This window comes from Triticum dicoccoides, chromosome 2A (genome assembly GCF_002162155.2).
Source record: "Triticum dicoccoides isolate Atlit2015 ecotype Zavitan chromosome 2A, WEW_v2.0, whole genome shotgun sequence".
Lineage (NCBI taxonomy): Eukaryota > Viridiplantae > Streptophyta > Magnoliopsida > Poales > Poaceae > Triticum > Triticum dicoccoides.
Genome location: NC_041382.1, coordinates 59,952,296 through 59,972,987, shown reverse-complemented (window position 1 = coordinate 59,972,987; position 20,692 = coordinate 59,952,296). Strand labels below are relative to the sequence as shown.

General features: G+C 47.7%; 2 protein-coding genes and 1 pseudogene across 7 annotated transcripts; all 3 read left to right on the top strand.

Annotated features, from left to right (window-relative positions):
• Window positions 1-529: 529 nt before the first annotated feature.
• LOC119353223 (short-chain dehydrogenase/reductase 2b-like) lies at window positions 530-15,251 on the top strand. Of its 6 annotated transcripts, XR_005170361.1 has the most exons (7): window positions 530-907; window positions 1,348-1,594; window positions 1,690-1,767; window positions 1,938-2,123; window positions 2,233-2,648; window positions 8,483-9,547; window positions 9,631-10,001. XR_005170361.1 is itself a non-coding variant. In XM_037619819.1 (6 exons), the coding sequence occupies exons 1-5, from the start codon at window positions 855-857 to the stop codon at window positions 2,611-2,613; spliced, it is 945 nt and encodes a 314-aa protein (XP_037475716.1). In that variant the 5' UTR covers window positions 530-854; the 3' UTR covers window positions 2,614-2,648; window positions 14,987-15,251. The 6 variants fall into 6 exon arrangements, 4 of the variants coding, with proteins under 4 accessions (XP_037475716.1, XP_037475717.1, XP_037475715.1 ...); XM_037619819.1 differs by lacking the exons at window positions 8,483-9,547; window positions 9,631-10,001 and adding an exon at window positions 14,987-15,251; XM_037619820.1 differs by lacking the exon at window positions 8,483-9,547 and having other exon boundaries at window positions 9,631-9,988.
• LOC119353222 lies at window positions 3,655-6,325 on the top strand (annotated as a pseudogene).
• Window positions 11,734-14,138, top strand: LOC119357590 (subtilisin-like protease). The gene has a single exon (XM_037624490.1). The coding sequence runs from the start codon at window positions 11,904-11,906 to the stop codon at window positions 14,136-14,138; it is 2,235 nt and encodes a 744-aa protein (XP_037480387.1). The 5' UTR covers window positions 11,734-11,903.
• Window positions 15,252-20,692: the final 5,441 nt, after the last annotated feature.

Genomic DNA, 20,692 nt, shown 5'->3' with positions numbered 1-20,692 from the left:
AAGATGGAACAAAGGTCTTCCCGCCTAGGCCCCATTCTGGTGGTGTCTCTAGCGTTGTTGGTGGGTGTGTCTCTGGCGGATCTATCATTGGTGGATTTGCTCGGATCTCATCGTTATGTCTACGTTCGTGTGTCTTCGGGTTGTATCCTTCTGATCTATGTTATTCTTCATCTGCGGCGGTTGCTGTTCTGGTGCATTGGTCCTACGAGGCCTTACACGACGACTTTCCGACGGTCTACTGCAACAAGTTGTGCCTGACTCCGGCGATGGAGGGGCGATGGCGACGGTGCGCCTTCTGCTTGCTTCAGTGCTTGTAGTTGTCGCTAGATAGTCTACTGATATGGATGTAATTTTTATTATTTTTAGTATTCGATGTACTGCCATGATTGAAAATGAATAGATCGAAAGACTTTAAAAAAATTGCATTAAGGGAGGATTTTGGCGTTTGGTTCGTTTCTGCAGTAGAAATTACAGTTGGGACGGATTGGTGCAGCTTCGTCGCAAAAGCAACGGAGTCAACGCCTCTGGATGACCACTCACCTCTTCCCGCAAAAAAAATGTCCAAGCAAAGCAGTCTCCCTCCTCCTCCCCTGTCCCGCGCCGTGTAGGTCCGGCCACACAGCCAAATCGTCGGCGCCGGAGTGGCGCCGGCGAGACGAGCCCTCCCAGGCAATTCGTAAAATAATCCATGGTCTTTTACTAACCAGCAACCACACCACCACGATATAGGGTTAATCTGGAGCCTAATCACCCGGCCACCAACCCCCACTCCCACCCCAGCATCTTCTCTCCTCGCCTCGCCGTCGACGACCCCCACCCAGCCGTCGTAGCCACCCGCTGCAACTCCGCAAGCCATGGAGAAGCCGTCGCACGTAGCCACCGCCGACGGGAAGCAGGCATCGCACAGGTACCTTCGCTGGTGAATCTTACTGGTTTCTGATTGCATCCTGAGTTGACCTTTGAATACTGAGTAGTACTTAGAATATATATCTAGCGTCTTCTCAGATTGGGTGGCACTCTTCTGCACTCTAGGTTGCTCATTCTAGTATGCTTAGTGCTGGACCTGTTCTTGGGCAGCCCGGCCCGAAACCCCGGCATCCGGGCCAAGCTCGGGCTCAACTTTTCCACCCGAAGCCCGGCCTGAAAGCCCGGAAAAGCCTGAAATGATCATCAATATATATTCATTCAAAAAATAGGTATAATGCATTTTTGTTGTTCATAAATCAGGTTCTACCCATTCCTCCTAGTAGTCAGTTTCTGCTACTACTAGTGTTTGCCGGATCATCCAATCCAAGAATAAAAGTAAAAATGGGCAGGGATGCTGATATTCTGCCTGCTTTTCATCAGGATTGCGGTGGTCACTGGTGGAAACAAGGGAGTCGGCCTGGAGGTGTGCCGGCAGCTTGCCGCCCAAGGTGTGACTGTCATTCTCACAGCGAGGGACGAGAAGAGAGGGAAGGATGCCGTCGAGTCGATCTGCCGTGAATCCAACCTCTCCAACGTTGTCTTCCACCAGCTCGACGTCCGGGATGACAGCAGTGTCGCCTCTCTAGCGCGACACATCGAGAGCAGATATGGAGAGCTTGACATCTTGGTAAAATGAAGTCGCTTTTGTTAGATCGTCACTTATGCATCTTTTCCGGGAACATGTTATGTGAATGAGGATGAGTTGGGTAACATCATATACAGGTTAACAATGCAGCAGTTGTAGGAGTTGCAGCAGATGAGGAAGGCCTCAAAGCTCTGAACCTTGATGCAGAGACATGGGTACTGATTTCCTCTGAATCTTTTTTTGAAAATAGTTTATCACGCTTGCGACACGATAATTTTCTTTTGATCTGAACCTTTTGCAACTTAGCAATTTCATCTGTAACTTGGATACTTAGTACCGCGACCAATGTTCAGTGTTCAGTTTTAAATTCGTGTTTATGATTCAGACATCTGGCAGAGCAGCCACTGTGCTCAAAGACGTGTTCCAGAATACCTATGAGGTGGCACGGGACTGTCTCGACACCAATTACTACGGATGCAAACGGGTTACAGAAGCCCTTCTTCCTCTACTGAAACTATCCAAGTCGGGAGCGAAGATCGTTAACGCCTCCTCCCTTGCGTCAGAGCTGAAGGTACGCTATCAGTTGAAATTCTTTCTCCAAAACCTCTGAGAACCAAGAAAGAGATGCATCCTGCCCGATCCATAGTCAGTCTTATGTGTTCAACTTTGGTGCCTGCCAGAGAATGCCGAACGAGGAGCTACGGAAGGACCTGAGCAACATCGACATCTGGGACGAGGCGCGGATCGAGGCGGTGCTCAACACCTTCATGGATGACCTGAAGAATGGACGGCTCGAAGAGGCAGGGTGGCCGGCGATGCTGCCGGCGTACAGCGTGTCGAAGATGGTGATCAACCTCTACACGAGGATCCTGGCGAGGCGGTACCCAGAGATGCGCGTCAACTGCGTGCGCCCTGGCTTTGTCAGGACCGACATCAACTGGAACCTGGGGACCCTGACGCCGGAGCAGGGCGCGAGGGGCCCGGTTATGCTGGCCCTGCTCCCTCAGGACGGACCGACCGGGTGCTACTTCGATCAGACGGAGATGGTGAATGTCTGGTAGTGTCTGTTCACTGGATTGTCTGCAGCTACGTTATGGTAAGTTCATCTTTCTGTGTCATGCCTGAGGCCATTGGCCAGGACAGTTTTCTCTTCTTGCATTTTCGATATGAATAAATAGTTCAAGACCAGCTATGGTCCTGCGTAGTAGTCAGATACCACTCCTCAAAAAGGAAGGGCTGATTGGATCTGAAACAATTCACAGTAACACAGTCCATTACTTCCTCCGTTCCTAAATATAACCCCTTTTAGAGATTCCAACATGGACCACATACGGAGCCAAATGAGTGAATCTGCACTCTAAAATACGCCTATATACATCCGTATGTTGTCCGTATTGAAATATCTAAAAGGGCTTATATTTAGAAACGGAGGGAGTAGAAGGTAACCAGTTTGAATCCCAAAACAGAAACAGAGTGTTTTCTTTTATTATGATATCACTACTACGTTGCTGAGCCAGACACAGCAGGACTGCACAAATATTTTGTGTTAAGATAGCAAGTAGTAGAAGCTGCACATCCAAACCACTTTGCCACCAATAGCGCAGTAAACGTGAGAGTACAATGCCACTCAATCACTAGTCACTACTAGTTAATTAAACAGATCAAATGTTTAGCACTGTCACACCAAGAAAATGCGCTGAGAATACAATTTCAATTGGTGACCAGTTAGACCTCACCTGATCTCATTTCTATCACCACATTTATACCTGCATAGTAGTTAGGTACCGCTACTCAAAAACAGAGGAGCTGATTGAATCTTGAACAATTCGCAGTAACACAGTGTATTAGAAGGTAACCAGTTTGAATCCCAAAACACAAACGGTTTGTGTTCCTTTATTATGATGGGTTGAATGAAGGGCACAGCAGGACTGCACATTTGTGTTAAGATAGCAAGTAGTAGAAACTGAACATCTAAACCGCTTTACAACAAATAGCCCAGTAAAACTGAGAGAACGATGCCACTCAATCACTAGTTAAACAGATTTAATCTTTAGCACTACTAACTAATTACGCTACACTAGTGTCAAAAAACGTCTTACATTATGGGACGGAGGGAGTAATTATCACACCCGGAAGAGGCGCCCAGAATAGAAGTTCCAATTGGTGATCAAGTTCGACCTCACCTGATCTCATTTCTATGACTACATTTATGACACGATATGACAATATCAATAGTATCTATATGATGTTAAATTTGAGTCATTCATTTCCCTCATATATTGCCAGATATGGTTCATGCAGGATATAGAAAAACAATCGCAGTGCATTGATCATTGCGTATCAGCAAGTATGTATCTGGCCTCCCCGGTCGTACAACATTTAGTTGGCACAAAATAAATCTCTTGTATTGTATGCTGCTGCATGCATGCGCTAGATCTCCAAGTGATTTATCTTGTGCACCATAAAGGTTGCAGCACATTGATCACTTGCGCGTGCTGTATAAATGAAGAACAGCGGGTGATGGCCGGATAGACACTCAATCGCCATCGCCATCGCCTTCCTCAGTTGTGTAGGTTTGCCTAGCTTCAGCCATGGCGTCCTTGACCAATCTCATCATACTACTACCACTTCTCTTCCTCGCCACCCTCTCTCCTACACCCTCACTGTGCTATATCAGTCCAGCTGCTGCAAGGGTACAGCAGGGTTCTACAGGAACCTCTGCTTACCGCACTTACATCGTACTCGTCGACCCACCTCCCTCAAGTGCCGGCGAAGTCGGGCATCGTCGGTGGTATGAGACTTTCTTGCCGAGCTCTCACATCGGCGAATCTGGAGAGCCACGTCTCCTCCACACCTACACCGAGGTGTTCAGCGGCTTCACGGTGAGGCTCACTGATGCCGAGCTCGACGCGATGGCCAAGAAACCAGACCGGATGCTGCAGCTCATGACCACGCACACGCCAGAGTTCCTCGGGCTGAGGAGTGGCACCGGGTTTTGGAGCGACACACGCTACGGGAAGGGAGTGATTGTCGGGATGCTTGACAGCGGAATCTATGCAGCACACCCTTCGTTCGACAACAAGCTCATCGGTGCCAAATCATTCATTGCCCGGTGATGACCGCCCATTTGATTTTGCGGGGCACGGAACACACACCTCATCCACTGCCGCTGGGAACTTTGTTACCAATGCGTCATACCATGGCGTAGGCATGCGCACTGCTTCCGGAATTGCTCCAGGTGCCCACATCGCCATGTACAAAGTGTGCACTGGGATTGGCTGTGAAGAATCTGCCATAGTGGCTGGCCTGGACGCGGCCATCAAGGATGGGGTGGACGTGCTCTCGCTTTCCCTCGGCAGTCCCACCAGTGTGAGCTTCGACAAGGATCCCATCGCCATCGGCGCGTTCAGCGCGATATCTAAGGGTATCATTGTGGTGTGCGCGGCTGGCAACCATGGTCCCAATCCACGGTCGGTCATCAACGACGCACCGTGGTTGCTCACGGTCGCTGCTGGCTCGGTGGATCGGAGATTCGATGCTGGTGTTCATCTCGGCAATGGGTTGCGCTTAAATGGAGAAGCGCTTACCCAGGTGAAAATGCCAACCTCAAAGTCGTATCCTCTCCTCTACTCCGAGGAAAATCGTTTCTGCGAGAACGAGGATCGCATTTCCATCACCGGGAAAATCGTGGTATGCCAAGCCATGACACCCCGATGCCTCAGTACTCAACCATTCGCAGCATAATGGATGCTGGAGCGGCCGGTGTGGTACTGTTCAATGATGAAGCCGATGGCTACTCCATTCTTCTTCAGGATTACTACTCGAGAGTGGTGCAGGTGGCCGCAGCTGACGGCATTGCTATCACAGGTTATGCGAAGTCGGCAGCAAGCAAAGCCGTGGCCACTTTCACATACAACAACACAGTGCTTGGTGTTCGTCCAAACCCGACCGTGGCGTCGTTCTCTTCACGGGGTCCAAGCCCTATCTCCCTGGGCGTGCTCAAGCCAGACATTCTGGCTCCCGGGCTCAACATCTTCGCCGCATGGCTGCAAGAAACAAAATCTGCATCGAAGCCTTTCAACATCATATCAGGTACATCCATGGCAACACCACATGTCAGCGGTGTTGCGGCGCTCATCAAAAGCTTGCATCCCGACTGGTCACCGGCTGCCATCAAGTCGGCCATCCTGACAACGTCGGACACCTTCAACAACATCGGTGGCCCGATATTGAATGAGAGGCATGGTAAAGCCAGTGCGTACGATAGAGGCGCCGGCCATGTGAACCCGGCGAGAGCTGCCGATCCTGGTCTGGTGTATGATCTCGGCGTAACTGATTACACGGGCTACATCTGCTGGCTCCTTGGCAACAAAGGCTTGGTGACGATCGTGCACAACCCGAGCTTGACCTGCGAGAAGCTGCCCAAGGTCAAGGACGTCCAGCTCAACTATCCAAGTATAACTGTGCCATTCATATCAACGCCATTCATCGTGAACCGAACAGTGACGAACGTTGGGCCAGCAACATCGATATACAGGGCGAAGGTGGACGCACCCAAGTCGATGACGGTGCGTGTTTCTCCGGAGAGAAAAGTCCACATTTCAACCCTCAACTAACCACGGCGTTTGATTGTCAACCCTCAACTCTAAAACCGGTCGGATTTCAACCCTGAACTTGTTACACTGTCCACTTTACCCCCCTTGACTCGGTTTGAGGCTAGTCAAGTGGTTTTGACCCGGTCAAAGCTGACTGGGCAGCCCAGTCAGCATGCCACGCACACAGGTCCAACCTTATCCCCATCTCTCTCTCGTTTGTTCAGTCTCACCCCGATCCAAATCGACCTGCCGCCGCGTTGGTCGCCGCCGGCCGCAGCCACGACCTCCTCGCCGGCGACCGGTAACCGGGCGCGCCGCCACCGCCGCCTGGGACGCCGCCGCCCGGGGCCAGCACCTCCACCGCTGCCTGGGACGCCGCCGCCCGCGGCCACCACCTCCACCGCGGCCTGGGACGCCGCCGCCCGCGGCCACCACTTCCACCGCGGCCTGGAACGCCGCCGGCCGTGGCCACCACCTCCACCTCCACCGCAGGTTTGCCCTCTCTTCCCTCCCTTCCTCCCTCTGTTTCCCTTAGATTTTAGTTGCTGCTGCTAACCCTAGCCGCCGGCGAGCTGCTGCTGCTGCTAGCTTGGGCGAGTTGTTGGTGCTGCCACCGCCGGCAAGCTGCTAGCTTGGGCTAGCTGCTGCTGCTGGTCCTGCCCTTGCACCCCTTGTTAATAGTGATTTTCCCCCTCTCTCTGTTGCTGAAACCGTAGTAATGATTTCTTATTCTGTTTTCTCATCTCTTGTAGATTGAATGGATCCTCTGGATTTCTTTGTTGTGCGATTCCATTTCAATGGTGCATTTGTGCGTGAGGGTCAAAATTTGGAATATGTTGGAGGCAGCGAGGAAATTGCTCATGTTGAGCGGCGCAGTTTGTCCTTACGCACTCTCATTCTAAATCTGAAAGTGCATTACAGTGTCGCTCGACAAGGAGTAATCATGATGCTGCATTGGTTATATCCTGGAAAACAATTGTCTGATGGATTGATGGCATTAGTTGATGAAAATTCCGTGAAGTACATGCTCTCATATGAAACAGATGGAGGTGTAGTGGACATATATGTTGAGGACATTAGTAGTAATGAGCCAGAACAACAAAGTTATAGGGATGATGAAGTACCCGCTGGCGGTGATGAGAATTCAAAGCAAAGTTTTGGGGATGATGAAGTACCTGCTGGTGGTAAAGAGGAATCAAATCAAAGTGATGCTGTTGATGGCAATGGTACCGATTCTTCATCCGGTAGTGACTTTGTGTTATCGGATTGCTCAACATCCGATGATGAGGTGGAGGAGATTAGGCAGAAGTACAAGGATTTCAAGAGCAAGAGCAAGGGCAAGGGCAAGGACATCACTGCTATAGAGAAGGCCATTGCACCTCCGACAAAAAAAAAGATAGTAGCTGACTCAAGTTATGAAGATGATGAATCATATGATGAAGATAGTGATGGTCAGCTTGTTGTTCATGAGTCCGAGTTTCCAAAGTATTCGAGTCAGGCTGAGGTGAAGAAATTCAGTTTGGGAATGAAGTTTAGTGGAAAGAAACAGTTCAAAGAGGCAATAGTGGACTATGGTCTTAGGAAGAGGAAGGAAATAAAATTCATTAAGGATGAGGGTGACAGGGTGAGAGCAAGGTGCACTTGGCCAACTTGCAAATGGGTTTGTTTAGCGAGGAAGACTAGCAAGTTTGAAAGCTGGCAGATTACTTCTTTCATTGATGAGCACACATGCCCAAAGAGGAGAGACAACAAGTTGGTGACATGCACCAGAATAGCCAACAAGTTTGAGAATTTGATCAAGTCAAACACTGACTGGTCAGTCCAAAATTTGAAGGCCACGGTGCAGGAGGAGATGTTTGCTAATGTACACATATCGAAGATCAAGAGAGCTAAGGCAATTGTCTCAAAAAGGATTCAAGAGTCAAAATTGGGTGAATATAGCCAAGTCTTCGATTATCAGCTAGAGCTTCTTAGAAGCAATCCTGGTTCTACTTGCATAGTGATGCTTGTAAGAAAGGTTTTCTGGCTGGATGCAGAAAAGTCATAGGTTTGGATGGATGTTTCTTGAAGGGGAGAGGAGGAGAGGTGTTGAGTGCAATTGGAAGAGATGCAAACCATCAGATGTATCCGATAGCGTGGGCACTTGTAGACAAAGAGACCAATGAAACCTGGGATTGGTTTGTTAGCCTGTTGTGCTCAGACTTAAAACTTGGAGATGGATCGGACTATGTTATTATTTCTGATCAGCAGAAAGTAATTCTCTTTTAATCACATTTTATCATATTACATTGTGTTGTATGTTGTATGTTCTGACTCATGTTGTCGTTGCTTGTAGGGTATTCTCAAGGCTGTTGAAAATTGGCTACCAAGAGCAGAGCATAGGAATTGCGCAAGGCACTTGTATGCAAACTGGAGGAAGACCTACAGAGAGAAGGAATGGCAGAAGCTATTTTGGGCATGTGCAAAAGCTAGTTCTCCAATGCTTTTCAATCTTGCAAGAGCGAAGTTAGCACAAGAGACTGTTGAAGGGGCAAGGGATGTGATGAAAACTGACCCACACCATTGGAGCAGGGCTTGGTTCAGATTGGGCTCTAATTGTGACTCGGTAGACAGCAACATTTGCGAGTCTTTTAATAAGTGGATCGTGGAGCCTCGCTGTTTGCCAGCAATCAGCATGTTTGAAGCCATTAGGGTGAAGATAATGGCTAGGATAGAATATCAAAGAACCGAGTCGGACAAGTGGACCGGCACCATTTGTCCCACGGTACTTAGAAAACTGAAGAAAAGCATAAATGCCTCTGCCTATTGTCATGCTGTTTGGAATGGTGAAGATTTATATGAGGTGACTCATAGAGAACATAGGTTCCAAGTGAATCTAGAAGAGTGGACATGTAGTTGTAGATATTGGCAACTATCTGGTCTTCCATGCCCTCATGCTATATCATGCATTTTTTTCAAAACCAACAACATAGATGATTACATTGACAAGTGCTATAGCATAGAAGCATTCAAGAAAACTTATGCTTTTTGCCTTCAACCTGTGGAAGGCAGACCTGCATGGCCTGTGTCTGAGAGGCCAAGACCTAATCCACCAGGGGAGATTACGATGCCCGGTAGGAAGAAAAAGCAAAGGACCAGAGAGCAACAAGAGAAGCCAAGGTGTGCCACTAGGGTTTCTAAGAGAGGTACAAAGATAAGATGCAGCATGTGCAAGCTACATGGGCACAACAGGACATCATGCAAAGCAAGAAATGGCACAGGGAGTTCAAATACACCAACTCCTAAGCAAGGCCAAGGTCCTGCTAGAAGCAAAGCACCATCAGCTGCTTCCAAACAGCCTGCTACAAGCCAAACTGCAACAAGTAGCCAAGCACCATGTGCTAGTCAAGGGCCAGATATGGTACACTATCCAGGAAATATGCATGAGCAAACCTGATTACACTATCATGTATATATAACTAACATTTGCCATTATTCTTGTAGCCTTCACGCCAGAGCAGCACTAGGCAGAGCAAACGGAAGGCCACTGAGGAAGTGGCTGCACCTAACCCAAAGAGAAGGGCGCCAACTGGAAGCAGCAGCAGGTCCAACAATTTCTCCGGAAATACAATTAATGTGCAAAGAAGCTCCAATGTCAATGTTAATGTATCTACCGGCAATTCTAGCGCTAGAGCTAGCAGCAGAGTTGTCAAGCACACAAAGAAGTATGCGGGGTTTCGAAGGCTGCTTGGACTTCAATCATGAATCAGCTAGCAACATCGCTGCTTGCCAGAAATGCATTATGTATTGTGTGAGACATCTATGTGTTGTGTGTGAGACCTCATCTATGTATTGTGTGTGAGACATCTATGTTTTCTATTTGAGACATCTATGTGTGTTTGCAATCATCTTTTCCGTATGATGACCAAATGCTACCAAATGGTACCAAAATGCTGCCCAAATTTTGAACCGAAAAAAAAGTGCCCAAAAATTCTGAAATTTTTACACAACAACACTCATATGATGTTCAGATAGCTGGGAAATTTTCAACTTAAATGGATTTATAGATTGAGAGAACCATCAATTTTTCAAATTCAGCCACTATTCAGTCAAAATTTTGAACCGAAAAAAAAAGTGCCCAGAAAATTCTGAAATTTTTACACAACAACACTCATATGATGTTTAGATAGCTGGGAAATTTTCAACTTAAATGGATTTATAGATTGAGAGAACCATCAATTTTTCAAATTCAGCCACTATTGGGTCAAAATTTTGAACCGAAAAAAAAGTGCCCAGAAAATTCTGAAATTTTTACACAACAACACTCATATGATGTTTAGATACCTGGGAAATTTTCAACTTTAATGGATTTATAGATTGAGAGAATCATCCATTTTTTAGATTTACACGTGGCATGCTGACTGGGCTGCCCAGTCAGCTTTGACCGGGTCAAAACCACTTGACTAGCCTCAAACCGAGTCAAGGGGGGTAAAGTGGACAGTGTGACAAGTTCAGGGTTGAAATCCGACCGGTTTTAGAGTTGAGGGTTGACAATCAAACGCCGTGGTTAGTTGAGGGTTGAAATGTGGACTTTTCTCTTCTCCGGATACACTGGTGTTCTCCAAGGCCCGGGAGAAGAAGACATTTAGCGTGTCGGTGAGCAGCCACCACGTGGATGAACAAGAATCAATGGAGGGAAGCCTGAGCTGGGTGTCCGAGAAACACGTGGTGAGGAGCCCGATCGTCGTCTCCCTTCGAGTCGGTGGTCCTACTCCCCTGCGATCACCATGAATGACTTTTGTGCTGTTAGATTAGTGGATGTTTTCATCTGGCCCTGTTTAATCAGTTCAAATGCATCGTCTTTAAGGAGAATGCTTGCTTGAGAAATAAAGGAGTTGCTGCGATAAGAAAATAGAAGCAGAGCCCAGTTATTGATATCTTGTGAAGCATTTTGGTCTTGTGAAGCATTTGGAGATAAAGAAACAGATCAAGACCGATGCGGGTCAGTGGGCGTTTCCCTCTTTAGTTTTGTTTTATGCTGCCGTTGGGTTCATTCGCTGGGTAGTAGTAGGTATTCAGTGTTTCTGCCTGGTTTAGAGAAATCTGATTCGCTAAGCACCAGCAGATTGGTCCACTGGAACGCCAAGTCCAGCCGTTCCTTCCATGCACACCCATTCTGTCATTTTCTTCCATTTCTTCATGCAGCTCCTACTAATATTTGTTCAAGAGTTTTTTGATAGAACTCGATCAGGTTTTGAGCGTAAAAGAAAATGACCCATTCAACCTCACCTAATTTCATGACTTCGATATTGCCATTTACTCCAATATTTTTTCTTCAGGAATCTGTTGATAGTACTCATTTTATGAGATGATAACACATCATAGGTGGGGATACAAAACCAGAAGCTGTTAATTTTGAAAAATTAGTTATCCTCCCAATTTACAGATATTTAATATATGTGTTAAAGACCATCCAGAAAATCGAAAAATACCATGTATCTTTTTCCCTACACCCCGCACCATAAACCCGGGTAGATACATTACCCACACTCATTCCTGCCATCCCACATAATCTTATCATATCTTCCAGATTTAACAGAAGTTAAACTCATTAATGTGTTACCATATGCTCTGGATTTGTCAACTGATTAATATATGCCAAAAGTAACACACAACACATTAATTGTTCGTGTTGTATAAAGATTGCCCGGTGATTGATCCTATTCTGGCATTGCCATCATCTTCATCGTGTAGTTGTGTGGTTTGAGCCTCGAGGAATGGCGTCGTTCACAAATCTCTCAATACCACTTCTCTTGCTCGCCATCCTCTTTCCTACTCTCGCACTATGCTATATCAATCCAGCTGCCACAAGCGTACACCAAAATGCCACAAAACCCTCTGCTTATCATGCTTACATCGTGCTCGTCGAGCCACCACGCTCGAATGCCGGCGAAGACGCCCATCGCCAGTGGCACAAGTCTTTCTTGCCGAGTTCGTTGACGGATGAGTCCAACGAGTCGCGCCTTCTCCATTCCTACACCGAGGTGTTCAGTGGCTTCGCCGTGAGGCTCACCGACGCCGAGCTCGATACGGTGGCCAAGAAGCCAGGGTTTGTGCGTGCATTCCCCGACCGGACCCTGCAGCTAATGACCACCCACACGCCAGAGTTCCTTGGACTAAGGAACGACACCGGGTTCTGGAGCCAGGCTGGCTACGGGAAGGGAGTCATCATTGGACTGCTCGACACCGGCATCTATGCGACACACCCTTCTTTCAATGACCATGGAGTTCCACCACCCCCAGCAAGGTGGAAGGGCTCATGCAAGGCGGCCCGGTGCAACAACAAGCTCATTGGTGCCAAGTCATTCATCGAGGGTGTTGACTCTGGTGACGAAGAGGGACACGGAACGCACACCTCGTCCACGGCAGCCGGGAACTTCATCACTGGCGCATCATACCATGGTGTGGGTGTGGGAAAGGGCACTGCAGCCGGAATTGCTCCTAGCGCACACATCGCCATGTACAAGGTATGCGACAGTAGAGGCTGCGAGGAATCCGCCGTACTGGCCGGCCTAGAAGAGGCCATCAAGGATGGGGTGGACGTGCTCTCGTTCTCCGTTGGTGGCACCATGAGTCCCATCTATGATCAAGACCCCATCGCTATCGGCGCGTTTAGTGCTATGTCCAAGGGCATCCTCATGGTGTGTGCCGCAGGTAACGATGGTCCGGATCTGTTCTCGGTCACCAACGTCGCCCCGTGGTTGCTCACAGTCGCCGCCGGCTCCGTAGACCGGAGCTTCGGTGCCAGTGTGAATCTTGGCAATGGCAAGATCATCGATGGAGAAGCGCTTACCCAGAAAGCGAGTCCGAGCTCAAAGTCGCACCCTCTCGTCTACTCCGAGGAACGGCGGTACTGCAATTACAGTGATGACAGTGGCATCGCCGGTAAGATCCTGGTCTGCGAGAACACGAAGTCGGAGACTCAAAAGTCCAACGTCCGCAGAATAGTGGGTGCTGGTGCGTCCGGTGTGGTGTTGTTCAACGACAAAATCAGTGGCTACACCACCATTGTTCAGGATTACAACTCCAGTGTTGTACAGGTGACCGCGTCCGACGGTGGCATCCTCATAGCTTACGCCGCATCGTCGACGAGCAGCTCTGTGGCCTCTCTCACGTACAACAACACATTGTTTGGTGTCCGCCCGGCCCCTGTCGTGCCTTTTTTCTCTTCGCGGGGTCCAAGTTTCACCAACCTCAACATCCTAAAGCCGGACATATTGGCACCGGGGCTCAACATCCTCGCTGCATGGCCACCAAGCACGGCCTCCGGACAGGGCCCTTTCAACATCATATCAGGCACATCCATGGCGACGCCCCACGTGAGTGGTGTTGCGGCCCTTATTAAAAGCATCCATCCCGACTGGTCGCCAGCCGCCATCAAGTCTGCTATCCTAACGACGTCGGACATCGTTAATAGCACTGGCGGCTCAATCTTGGACGAGCAGCATCGAAAGGCCGGGGTGTTCGACACAGGCGCCGGCCATGTGAACCCGGCGAGAGCCGCCGACCCTGGCTTGGTGTACGACCTCAGCGTCACTGAGTATGCCGGCTACATCTGCTGGTTCCTCGGTGACAGCGGCCTAGCAACCATCGTGTGCAACTCAAGCTTGACCTGCGGGAAGCTGCCCAAGGTCCAGCACGCGCAGCTCAACTACCCGACGATAACCGTGTTGGTTTCATCGACTCCGTTCACAGTGAACCGAACTGTGACGAACGTTGGGCCAGCGGATTCGACATTCAAGGCCAAGGTGGACGTGCCGAAGCCTCTGACGGTGCGTGTCTCCCCGGAGACGCTGTCATTCTCCAAAGCCGGAGAGAAGAAGACCTTCAGCATGTCTGTGAGCGGCGACCTGGGCAAGGAAGTACTGTATGTGGAGGGAAGCTTGAGCTGGGTATCGGAGAGGCATGTCGTGCGGAGCCCCATCGTCGCTCTTCCGGCCTCATCACCATGAATGATGTACGTGCCGCAAGATCACTAGATGTTTTATTTCTTCATGTTTAAGTCATCTTTCAGTATTTCTTTTGCGTCAACATAATAATAAATAAACAGTACCAATGGAACAAGAACTTGCATTATGATTTACTTACTGGTGCAAAGTTTTAAGTTATGCGATTCGAACCAGAGATGAGCGGTTGATACTTGGTCCTGCTGCTTAATGCCGCGGCATCTCTGCCTGTCTGAATTCTGAAACTCCATTACCTTTTTGTTCAGAGCAAGAAAACAAAGGTGGACGGAAACTTCTGAAACTCTGAAGTTGTATCCGTCCCTGTAAACTTCTGTTGGATATAGGAAACAGAGTAAATAAATGATATGGCCGTGTCCATCACAGGCAATCTGCAATTGAAACTATTTTCTCTTTGATGCAGATCTCCCTCTAAATGCTCAACAAAAGAAATGTGAAAATTGTTGGTGTTAATCTCTTCAGTAGGGTTTTATGGATGTGCAAGTTTGTAGGTTTCCTGGAGACATGCGTGAGTTTAAGTCTAGTTTGTGTTTGCCTTCACATATGAATACTTCAGTATGAGCGTATATATGCTAGATCCAAAATTCTGATCACTGGATATGCTAAAAAAAAGTTAGAATGCACATCGCAAGTTTTTGAGTAATGCTAGTGCTATCAAACATTGTTGTTGCCACTTTCCATCAAGCACCAACATCCAGGCCGTAGTAGTACAATGCATTCTTGTTTTACAGCGGAAGGACTAACTGAATCTCATTCCAAAAACTGTTTCCCTGAGACGTTCAATCTCTCCGTTAGTTTGTGAGATCTTGAACATTGTTTTGGTTTTTTAACTGCAGGATATCATGCACTGCATTCTGTTACCGAGCTTCCATTGGCTCCTGTCTCATGGACATGTTTTCTTTGGCTGTTGTGGCACATACCTAATTCTTGATCTTTGATGCGAAGTCAGAAATATTATGGGAGTAGAATCTTTAGAATTTTGATTTGTACTTGGGAAGTTCTCCTATGATTCGTGCTTGGGAAGTTTTCCTTTGTTTTAATGTTAATTATGGCATAATATTTTCTATGCCACAGCAAACTATTCGTATTGCTTATTCATGTTGTCCCCATATATGTAGAAAATGGCATGTCATGACATCCAATTCCTGTGTTTAAAATTTTAATAGATTCCAATGGCCCTAGCATTTCATAATCCGCCTTTTTCCTATTCCCGTGTTTTTGAAATATGCAAATTAAAAGGCTACTTAAAATTTGGGTTCTCCCATTTCTTGCCCAAAAGCATGACTCTAAGCTGTATGATAGAGTGGAGAATCGAACTTGCAACCCAAAGAGATGCTCTGCTGCAGAAACAACGCCCACCCAGAAAGGAACTTGCAACCTAGAGAGACTAACTGAAGAGTTGGTTTTGATTAGCTGATGTTTTCTTCTTCTCACATCTCACTCAGCATTTCCTCCCAAGTATAGGTTCCTAACGCCCTATGAACATGGCGGTGCAGGTGGAGGGGGAGGCCGGAGATGATCCGCGTCACCTGCTCCAGATTCTGCAACATCAAACACGACCATGAAACAGTAACGAGAAAGAAACTTTGCTCTGATGAAGAGACTTGATCGTCAGCGATCAGTGTCTGTTGTGGTGTTCGGCCGATAGCATTTGCGATATTTGAACAGGTTGTTGGTTTGTCGACAGAAAGCTGCCGTCTTATGCAAATGCCAGCAGTGGCAATCCACAAGTAAAGCAAGAATTCGTCTGGCTCTTATCCAATGTAGGAGGTTTCGGTTAAGAGGTTTAATCATGACTGGCCTGAAGAGTTTGCAAGCACATATTATGCCTGTAGAAGCGCCATGGATGTGCAATCTTGCACACTATCTACGATATGGCTGATATCTGAAAAAAATGAAAGAAAGATGGGTTTGGTTAACCAGGCCCAACTGCTTTGGTCTTTGGATAAAGGGAAGAAAAGGATTGGGCCATGGTCCGACCCAACAACACCACCGGCCACGAAGAAAAAAATGTGTGATCCCTAAAAAAAAAGTGTGCCGTAGACGTACCTCCCTATCCAAACCCAATCTCCGCTCCCCCGGCGGCGCCGCCGTTCTGCACCAGGTCCGTCGTCGGCTTCTTATTCCTTGGGTCGGCATGACCTGATTTTTGTTCTCATTTCTTTTGAATGTACTGCTACTACTACAGGAGGTAAGGAAGGAAGGACGATCTTGCTTTGAGGTGTTGGATCTTTGATCGGAGATGAGCGCCCGGCGGTTTGTGAACCTGCTGGTGTCGGATTGCCAGAAATTCACCTACACGCTGCGGCGCTTCGACCTGTCCCGCAACCAGCTCTTCTACCCGACACCGGAAGAAGCGGCGGAACATGCCAAGGTGGTGCCTCCATTGACGGCCCTGCCCAACAGGCCAGACCTAATAAACAACCCCTCGGCGGTGGCGGGGGCGGGGGCGGGGGCCAAGGGAAAGAAGAAGAAGATGATGATGATGATGATGAAGCCGGTTTACATTCGGCTGCCGGCGGCCACGGTCACCATGAAACCGTCGATATGCGCGATGACCCCGTACGATCGATGGGGCAGGATGTACTGCTTCCCTCTCACCGAAACCAAGCTCTTCTTCGGCGACAGCTCCACGCGCATCTTCCGCTTCGACGCCGAGACCCACTGCATCGACACCATGCCCAGCCTCCACACGCCCAAGCGCCCCCCCTTGGCCCTCTCCATCCCTCAGGATCCGGCCATCTCGAAGGAAGGCCAAGGTGGAGCCCTCTACAATACATCATGGATAGCATCCTCAGGCCGCACAGCGAGGGCCAGGTCCAGTTCGAGGCTATCGTGTACCGCAGGCGCTACCACCCCACCTCCAGCAAGGCGTGGCACTGCGACGCCCTCCCGCCGCCGCCTTTCGTCCATGACCTGCAGGTTGGTAACAAACCGGCCTCCGTCTGCTCGTACGCCTTGGTTGGCGGACACACCATCTGCATCTCTGTCACGGGAGTCGGCATCTATTGCTTCGACACGGTGACTCGCGAGTGGAGCAAGGCCGGCGACTGGCTCATGCCGTTCCACGGCAGGGCGGGGCACGACCCGGAGCTCGGCCTCTGGTTTGGCGCCTCTCACAGCAACTCCCACCTCCCCTGCGCCGCAGACATCTCCGGCGTCCTGAGAGGGGAGGGGCCGCTGCCGGAGCACACACGAATCTGGGCGGACACTGACGTGCCAGAGGGATGGTACCCACCCCGTTACGGTGGCTGCCCCACCAAACTCGTCAACCTGGGTTCCGGCAGGTTTTGCGTCACCAACTTCTTCGAAACTATGGCATATGATGAGCGCTGCGGCCACTGGTTGGTTAATGACATATTGGCTGTCTTCACGGGCATGGAGGTAGTGTTACCTACCGATGGCAATGGGAATGATAATGATGAGGGTGATTTCAAAGGCAACAACAATGGGAACGACAATAATGGCAATGGCGATTGCAAAGGCAATGCCAATGGGAACGACAACGTGTCACCTGGTGTCCGTATGATTTAAGCATAAATCCAGATTTTGTGGGAGTCACGGCACCAACATGATCATGTTGGTGCTCTGGTTCACATATTTTGAGGCATATATAAGAGCATCTCTAGTTGGCTCTCCCATCAAATCTCTTCTAACTCCCTAAATTTTGGGGGTTAAACCCCTTCCGGCCCTTCCCTCAAACTTGCCTCTTCATGCTCAAATTTGTGGGGTAAAAGAGCTATTCTCCTGAATGCTTTTTCCTTCCCGACACTATTTTTTCCTTCGGCAGTCACCTAACAGCCGCTGTCCGTCACTTCCCATCTCCATGCCGGTGGCACCATGCCCTCTCTGCCATCCACCACAACCCTATGTGGCCCCTCGCGGCCCTAAAGAGATCAGTTCCATGAACCTGGGGCGGATGATACCTTTTGGTTGCAGTCGACCAGCTACTAATTATATTGAGAGCACCTCCAGCTTCCTGGTGGCGAGATAATTCGATCCAAACAGTGGTCCGTGGAGGACGAATTTTGCCGACTTCCTTGAATCCTTTCTAGCATGCGTTCTTCACGCTTGATGAGTCCCTTTTCAAATTACTTATGCATATCATCTACTGGCCAGAAAGTTGTTGTTGTGCGCATATCAAATTTGAGGAGTTAAGTTTTGATGGGTGGTTTGAGGAGTTTAATTTCAGGGAAAGGGCTAGAGATGGTCTAATAGTCTGCTCTCAGGCCATGTCTAGATGATTTATCCTTTTTTTTCTGTTTACCCATATATCCATTGTAAGAGACGTATTTATATTGGGACTTCATTTGTTATATGCGCGTAAGGGCCCAAAATTTCATGAAATAAGAATTCTAGGATTTCATTCTTCTATCGCATTGGGATGTTTGAATTCTTGAATAAACTAATTTGAGAACAGTTGGATGCCGACAAAATCATCAAAGAGTGGCATTCTTTATTTCGATGTATTGGTACTTAATTTGCTATATATTCATGCTGCTCTTTTGTATCTCGTTTTCGCAGGAGCAATCTAACTTTGAGTAATCTCTCTGGGCAGAGAAACTGGCTCATGTTACTGTGGAGCATATCCAGCTTTTATCCAGATTTACTGTTGAGCAACTAATTGAGACACAACTTTTGCTACTGTCAAGTGACCTGTAAAGAAGAGCAGCTTATGTATAGTTGGAGTGCTGCCAGTAACTAAATCCATCCAGAGCTTGGCCGCCAACTCTGAATGTGTACTCTGAATCTACACGAGTATCTTATTGTGACTGCTTACTTTGATCAGAAGGAGATGGTGAATGTCTGGCAGTGGTTGTTCACTTGATTGCCAGGAACCACGATATGGTAAGTTCATCTTCCTGGGTCATGCCTAAGGCCCATGGCCAGGGCAAATTTCTGCTCTTACATTTTCGACATGAATAAAGAGTTCAGGGCCAGCTATGGTCATGCATAGTACTGTAGTTAGATACCACAAATCTCAAAGAATGGATTTACACAGTAGGAACACAGTTTATTATAGCGTACGTAAACAGCCCAAAACATAAACAGATTATTGGATCTTTATTGTGATGGATTTGAGCGAAGGGCCCTTGATACTGAGAGTACAATATCGCTTGATCACGCTAGAAAAGATTGTGTATTTCCCCCACATACCCCACATCATAACTCTGGAGATACACTATACTGATCATAAAAAATGTGGGTACTAGTGTATGTGTGTGTGTCTATATATATATATATATATATATATACACACGAGAAAGCTATTCTCCTGCCGACTGGAAATTCGCTAACAGATCCAAACGATCTGCACGTCGTTGGATCTGGATCACACGATCGTGATTTTTTAGCGGAAACAAACTGTAGTCCTACGTGTGCCGCGGAAACAATCCCTTCGCTCCTCCCCGAAATCACGTTGATTATTACCTTCCCGCCCGTACTTTCCTTTTTTCGCGCTGAATTAATTACCGGCACTTTCCTTTTTTCCGCAGGTATTAATAACCATCTAAAAATAGAGCAGGTTGGGCAAAGAAAAATTGTATGCGGGGACTCGAACTGAGCACCTGTGACATGAAACTAAGGAAGACCTCAATACACTAACCACTCCACACTGTCTAGGTACGTGGTAAGTTGGATAAAGCTAAACTATTTGGTCATGATATTTAGTACTGTATTTCTTAGTAAAATATACATTTTCTCTTTTTAATTTCATGAGTTTTCTCTATTTTATCGTTGTTGTTCCACTTTATGATGGAAGTAGGTATCTCCGCCAACACTCGGATGACAGCGCAGATGATTTTGGTGATGTGATCAATGATTCTTCTAAAGAATATTCAGTCCGAGAGGTAGGAGATGTTGACGAAGGGAAGGTGGTAGGTCGTCTATGAAAGACGGTAATTTTTGGGCCGCAAACGTGATAATTTACGTACACACACCGTGATAATTTTAGCCCAAGGTGAAAGAAGTTGTTGAAATATACCAACCGGTAATTTTCTATGTGAATAGCCTGGTAATTTATGCACCGCGGACCTGATAAATTACATGCAAACACGATGGTAATTTTTTAACCAGAAAAAGTTGATGAAATATACCCCGGTAATTTCCGTGTGAATATCATGATAATTTACGCACCGCAAACATGATAACTTTTTTCTCCGCCGGAGGGAGGGGTTTTGATGAAGTATACCCTCGATAACTTCTGTGTAAATATGATGATAGTTTACGCATCACTGTCCTGGTAATTTATATGCAAATAACCTGATAACTCATACATCGTAGACATGATAAATTATGTACCCAGTCCTGGTAACTTTGTCGGCGGGGGTAGAGGTGGAGGGGAGTCGTTGGAACATACAACGGTAACTTCTATGCAAATAACATGATAAATCACACATCGTAGACATGATAAGTTATGTACCCAGTCCTGATAACTTTGTCGGTGGGGGTAGGGGTGGGAGGAGTTGTTGAACCATACCACGATAACTCTTATGCAAATAACATGATAACTCACACATCGTAGACTTGATAACTTATGTACC

Excerpts from the sequence above, each read along its gene's own strand:
- LOC119357590 (XM_037624490.1), top strand. The coding sequence starts at position 11,904 with ATGGCGTCGTTCACAAATCTCTCAATACCACTTCTCTTGCTCGCCATC.
- LOC119353223 (XM_037619817.1), top strand. The coding sequence starts at position 8,269 with ATGTATCCGATAGCGTGGGCACTTGTAGACAAAGAGACCAATGAAACC. Across the intron at positions 8,401-8,482 it reads TTATTTCTGATCAGCAGAAA|GGTATTCTCAAGGCTGTTGA; the intron begins GTAATTCTCTTT and ends CGTTGCTTGTAG. Across the intron at positions 9,548-9,630 it reads CTAGTCAAGGGCCAGATATG|CCTTCACGCCAGAGCAGCAC; the intron begins GTACACTATCCA and ends TTATTCTTGTAG.